The following is a 6,289-nucleotide window of genomic DNA, read 5'->3' as shown; positions in this document are numbered from 1 at the left end:
GGAAATAAATCATGTACTCATCCCGGCAGTAGCCCCCATGGCACTCAAAATTTCCCTGGAATTTTCTAGTTATTATTATTATTTCCTAACCACAAAAACAAAACAAACATGATTGAAATGGAAGAAAATAAAACAAATAGAGAAAGTCGAGCCATTAAAATAATAGAAATGATGAACTGATACTGTTAAGTTGAAATTCAATATTCTTGTTCGTTGACATGAATGGACGGAGAGGAAGAGAAAGAGAAAGAGAGGAAATCAATATTTATGGATCAGACAAGGATTTCCATCACAAACATAAAAACAGCTGCTCTATTGTTTCTACATTTATGTGGGTCTGCCGAGGTGAAACTACACGTGTTGTTGCTTTAAATGTTGCTGCAGCACGGAATTGTGGGATGTTTTCTGTGCTAAAGGAGACAAGATAGGAAGCATTGAAGCTCCTTTCCTTATCATTTAGAGAAGAGCTCTGATCAGGATGCTGCTCAGATTCTTCTTCCACCGCAGCTCATGTGTCTCCTTGCAGAAGTTGTAATGCTTGTACCTGATGTGTTGCAGACGCTGATGAATTCTGCGTTGTCACGGAGAGCTGCATCTTACCGTGCAGCTTCCAGGGCGGCAGGGATGTGGTCGTCCACTGGAATATGGTGAAGCCGAAAGACCATCTTGTCCACTCCTACTACCAAAACAAGGACCAGCTCGCTCTCCAGGAGCAGCGCTTCAGAGGCAGGACGTCGCTGTTCAAAGACCAGATCTCCAAAGGAAACGCCTCACTCCAGCTGACAGGGCTGCAGGTTCAGGACAAGGGCACATACAAGTGCTTCACCAGCACCATCAGAGGAAACATGGAATCATTTATCAACCTGAGAGTGGACGGTATGAGAAACACACAGCAAATACAAAATCTAAAATAGTTTCAGTTAATCCACACTTAGCATAAAGATCCTCTTTCTTTGCAGCTCCAGTTGGTAAAGTCGACCTGCAGCAGGTGGGAAACAGGATCATCTGCAGCTCAGAGGGGATCTACCCGGAACCTGAGCTCACCTGGTCCACCAGCCCTCCATCCAATGTGACCTTCAAGAACCAAACTGAAGTCCAGCAGAATGAGCAGCTGCTCTACAACATCAGTAGCTCTCTGGTGGTTTCAGATTCGGATCTGAGCTACAACTGCACCATCAGCACTCACAGAAACAGGAAGAGAGCCACACTGCAGCAACTACGTGAGCGTTACGTCAAACACTCATTGGTCAGCTAACCGAAAAATATCAGCTTCATAATTTGCCCGTCATTAAATAATGACAGATTCCTCCCTGGTAGCTAATAAATAATAACAATTATTAAACAGATTACCATCAGATTTTGTACAGACATGAGTTCAGTAAAATAACTTGACAGCAGTTGATGGATTCATGGTTCTCAGAGGATGAATCCTGCTAACTCTGATGATCTCCTTATTCTCCCTCTAGCGCCACCATGAGGTGGACATTCATGGTTTTTAAGTGAAATATCTTAACAACTATTGGAACCCTTGCCATGAAATTCGGTTCAGACATGCATGTTCCCCAGAGGATGAATCCTAATGACTTTAATGGTGCCTTGCCTATGTAAGTTCAAAGTGTTACCAGCTTCCTGCAGAACTAAGGAGATTCTCATCAGCCTCAGTTGTACTTTGAGTTTTGTATTAAGCTCTTGATCTTGTTAATCACAATCCGGATCCAATGTATTTACAAGAAGGTACGTCACAGGTGTTTTGTTGTTTTTATTGATGTTTCATTTCAGCTTCTATGAGTCGTTCCGGCACTGAAACAACGATCCCCTGCACCGCTTCACACACCTCGATAACCAGCTTCAGCCTCGTCTGGAGATTCAACCGCAGTGAGATCGTCCTGACCCAGACCGGCGCCGACGTCCCCTACACGGTCTCAGATGGGTGGAGGCAGCAGGTGAAGGGCGTGTCAGAGTCAGGCGGCCTCATGCTAGGGAACTTCTCTTCACAGCAAGAGGGAATATACACCTGTGAACTGAGTGATGCCGAGGAGACACTGATAACCAACACCTTCCTGTGGATAGAGAGTCCAGGTGAGGCAGCATGAATGGAGGAGCTGTCAGTATCTGTGATATAGATCCGTGACCTTCACCTTTGACCTTTTACCACCAAAATCTAAGCAGTTCATCCTCTATGTTTTTGCCAAATTTGAAGAAGTTCCGTTGAGTCGTTACTGAGATATCTCGACCATGAGAAACGGCAGACGGACGAACAACCATAGGTCATTTCAAGGTATCGCACGTCTTTTGCTGAGGCGATGCTATGGTGGTGGTTGCTATAATGGTGGTTGCCATGGCGGCGGTGGTTAGGATTTCGCTTGGTCGTTCACTCGGGTACAGGCAGCTGGTTCGGAGGGCTAACTGAACATATGATTTTCTGTTTCAGGGGGTCAGAGTGATGCCACAGCCGTCACTATAGCCGTGGTGCTTGTGGTTATGCTCGTACTGCTAGTCGGCCTGGTGCTCTACTACAAATGTCAAATGGTAAGAAAACACATTCTGCTCTCACCTGCTGATGATTTGTTGTGCATGTTGTTTGTGCTGACTGTCTGATGTGTCTGACGCAGAGAACAGCAGGACGAAACACGGCCTTCTGTCCTTCATTCATACCTTTAAGGTGAGTACCAGCTTCAACAAGTCTACCTCTCTTACCACGAACTTACATTTCCCCATTTAATTTAGTAGTTTTTATTCAGTGATCACACATAAACCAGTAAATTTTTAACAATATAGACAGAAAAAACTAGTTTATATTTGCATTCTTCCATGATTTAACCCCAACAATAAAAACACTTCTCCGATTAATCCCTTTTTTAAAATCTTTTTGTACAGTAAACTTAACAACACCTTTCTGGGAGTGACTTTGATTTAGTTCTAAATATAATTTGGATTATTTTATAATAAAATAAATCATAAAAGCATGAAAATGTATTCTCGTTTAAAGGTTGATCCCCACATAAGTTATATAGGTAAGTATAAGTGAGCAGTTATGAATCAATCATTACTCAAATAAACCTGAAGTTAAAATGACATGCTGGTATAATGTTAGCATAAATAAGAGGACATGAGCAGAGAGTAAAATACCTTGATGCTAATGGAAAACAAAGTTTGGCTCAATAATTTGAAGGTGAAACAGAAAATATGATCAAATAAAAAGACAGTTTTATGTTTGCTATTTATTTTGTTGTAAAGAAAATATTCTACAGGCTGAAGAAGCACATTTCTCAAATTTATTCTGTTCTGTTTCGTTTGCAGGAGAGATGAGTCAAGGAACGTATGACAAGAGACAAAATCAAAATGTACGGTGGCCGATGAGGGCCAAAATTCTGCCGCTGCATCGTTTCCTATTTGTTGTCCATCGGGAATCTTACAGCGTCACAGAAATGCAACGCTTAACAACATCCCCGGCTGCACGTCTACAGAGCCACACTCAAGTCATTTATCCTGTTGAATAGAGGGATATTATAATGATAGCAGCTGAGCAGCCAGTGACGTTGAGACAAGAGTACTGTCTCTGTGCAAACTTTCATAATGAGGTATTTTTCTCACTCCAGTAAATTATTGCTCCGTGTTTTTTGACTCTAGAACAAAAGCGAACGAAACAAAGTCTGCACCTCTGCACTCCAACCACATCCAGCTTCAGTTTAAATCAACAACAGAAACACGTAAAAGCTGATGCGTTAATGAATCTACTAAATCAGTCCACTTTATTCTGCCCTTTATGTGAAACTACAGATGGGGTATACAGCTGTGAGCACTTTAAATGCAATCCCTAAGATCAACACTACCAGTGTGATACTGACTGAATATAATGGCTTTATTTAATCCAATAGGTCAATAATCATCTACTAACTATTGGACTTCTCCAGTAGGGGATTATAACCCCCTCCTCATTTGGGGTTTCTCTGTAGTGGTTTTGTGTCTGTTGGCGTCTTGTTTTCATGTTGTTGTGCGCAGACATTTTGAATCTCCGTCGTTTCACATCTCTTCGTGGTCGTTATGCGTCTCTTTGTGGTCAGGCCGTGTTTCTTGGTAGTTGTTTGACTTTTCAACAGTAAAGGTAAACCCTCCATTCAAACAGAGCGTCTGGCCGGGGGCCCACGACCTGTCTTGAGTTGTCGGCTCACATCACGAGTTGAGTGATGAGCTCACTTGAAGTTTAAGTGGTAACACTAATAAAGAAACAGTGAAAATGTACTTCTGTGATGGGAAAGACCCCAGTCTTAAGAAGCATGTTGCAAACTGATGGTGAAGAAGCATGACACTAAGGACTGTCACCAGAGACAAGATAGTACACTACATGGTGTGTCTGATGATCAGTGAACTGGATGTAACAGCATGTCATCTGCACGAACCTTTAGAAAACACACTTTCTTCATCTAGAATCAACCACACAGTGTTATGACGTGAGGCTTTAGGTCTTACTGCATGGTGAAGTGCTGCTTGTACTGTTCAGTGTCTCACAGAGCATATATCAAACACTAGATGGCAGCATAGTCAGGATTTTTAGTGTGTGAATAATCTGTGGTGAATTTAGACTGAAGTTGAGGCCAAACTATAGCAGACTGTAAAGTTGTTCTTTATCAGGACAGACAAATAGATCCTAGATGTCCGCAGTATTATTTAATAGAGTTCTCAGTTCATGTCAGTGGCTGTATTGCTTTTCTACTTTGAGTCAATATTCAATTAAGACCATTAATGAAACATTTAGATACATCCACAACTGTTGTTTAAAATAACACAGATAAACACTAAATTGCTAAGTTGCCTTTAAGTCTCCACATAAATGTAAGTTCAATATCATGTACTAATGAAAACATATTAAGGATGCCATTTACTAATATTTTGAAGTTCAGTATAATTATATTTCATGAATAAATACACTACTATTTATTAATCTCCTGTATACTGTATATTTGTGGTGTTTTTTTGACAATGTTATGCATCACACTATATTACTTCAGCATTATCACATTGCACCTTAAAGCTCAAAATAAAATGTTTTGTGACTGTTGCATCATGTTTTCTTTGATATCACAACTTCTTTTTAATCGTATTTTTCCATTATTCTGCTTTTTAATTTTCTAACCTAGTTGAAGGAGCAGTCAGTGATTCTATAATACACTGTTTTTCAGATTCAGTGAATATCTCTTCCTGGGTGGCCAGCGATACGTTCTGTTGTTCCTACACACAATGGTCTCTGTAAATGGGACCCAGACCACAACACAACGGTATTCCAGCCAATCAGAAACGGGGGGGGGGCGTTCACGCTCGTGCACAGGACAAGGGAGAGAAGAACAGGGGGGATTGGGGAAAGGAGGCGGGCATATGCTAACTGATAGCACCAATCTAAAGATTACCAAAGGAGAAGGGGTAATCTATTGTTCTGTTGCTGAGTTTTGAACAGGATTGATTGACAATGCGGACGAGGCGGCAACTGCATTGAAAGGACGTCTACCGGCGGTGGTGTGACAGCGGCCTACACTCCACAAATAAATCACACTGTCAAGATGGAGAGAAGAAGGAGAATTACAAAAGAAGTGCTATGATCAGGCAGAGACGAAGAGCTGTGGTAACATCTGTGAGCCTTTCCAAAGGTCAAGACTGCATGGTCAGACTGGGAAAAAAGCTCAGTGCTGAACCGTGATCCACTGGAACTGGCCCGCACCCTGAATGACAGGCACACAGAAAGAGCCGGGACATGGAGTGACGGGACCAGTATGGCCCACCAAGATTTGTCCCAGTGGCCAAGCAAGAGTAACATCTTATTAAATGTTCAAATCAAATAGAAACAGTTGGCTAAAACATGACAATGATAATCCTAAATCTCCAAAGTGTGTCACCTCTGGTTTTGTTCAGTAAACTCTGAACCAACTCAAGCAGCTCTGGAGCTCTGAAATTTAAGAGCATTTTTAGGTTGTATTTGATGAATTGGAGAAATAAAGTTCATCCTTATCTGAGCTGAGAAGATAGAGAGGCCAGGTAAGCTTGTAAATAAAGATAGATGTGGATTTCATTTGAAGGTGGACAGATTCATTGGCACAAGGGTAAAAGAAGATACTTAAATAATAGAACCTCTTCCAGACGAGGGGAAACCAGGGCTGCATTCAAGTATGACACTTAAAGTGAAAGATAAAAGTAAATTTTTCTTTCACTTTTATATTTTCTTGCAAACTTAAGTCCAAAGCAGTTTCATATTTATGTATATATGATCCCTGAATCTTGGATTTGATAAATGCTGTCT

The 6,289-nt window shown here is 41.3% G+C and overlaps 1 protein-coding gene across 1 annotated transcript in view; it reads left to right on the top strand.

Moving 5' to 3' along the window:
* The window catches only part of LOC147819269 (CD276 antigen homolog), a 7,101-nt gene extending 2,042 nt beyond the window's left edge, over positions 1 to 5,059 (top strand). Inside the window, exons 2-7 of the mRNA XM_087173280.1 lie at positions 559 to 876; positions 960 to 1,220; positions 1,780 to 2,079; positions 2,432 to 2,529; positions 2,613 to 2,662; positions 3,301 to 5,059. Of these exons, the coding sequence (XP_087029406.1) occupies positions 559 to 876; positions 960 to 1,220; positions 1,780 to 2,079; positions 2,432 to 2,529; positions 2,613 to 2,662; positions 3,301 to 3,325 (1,052 nt within the window). The 3' untranslated portion in view covers positions 3,326 to 5,059. The remainder of the gene's footprint in view (positions 1 to 558; positions 877 to 959; positions 1,221 to 1,779; positions 2,080 to 2,431; positions 2,530 to 2,612; positions 2,663 to 3,300) is intronic.
* The last annotated feature ends 1,230 nt before the right edge of the window (positions 5,060 to 6,289 follow it).

The sequence above is a fragment of the Seriola lalandi genome, unplaced genomic scaffold (assembly GCF_002814215.2).
Source record: "Seriola lalandi dorsalis isolate HSWRI2012SDOR001 ecotype SW California unplaced genomic scaffold, Sedor1 jcf7180002054149, whole genome shotgun sequence".
Taxonomy (NCBI): Eukaryota; Metazoa; Chordata; class Actinopteri; order Carangiformes; family Carangidae; genus Seriola; species Seriola lalandi.
The sequence above is the reverse complement of the archived record's forward strand: the minus strand, read 5'-3'. Positions and strand labels throughout refer to the sequence as shown.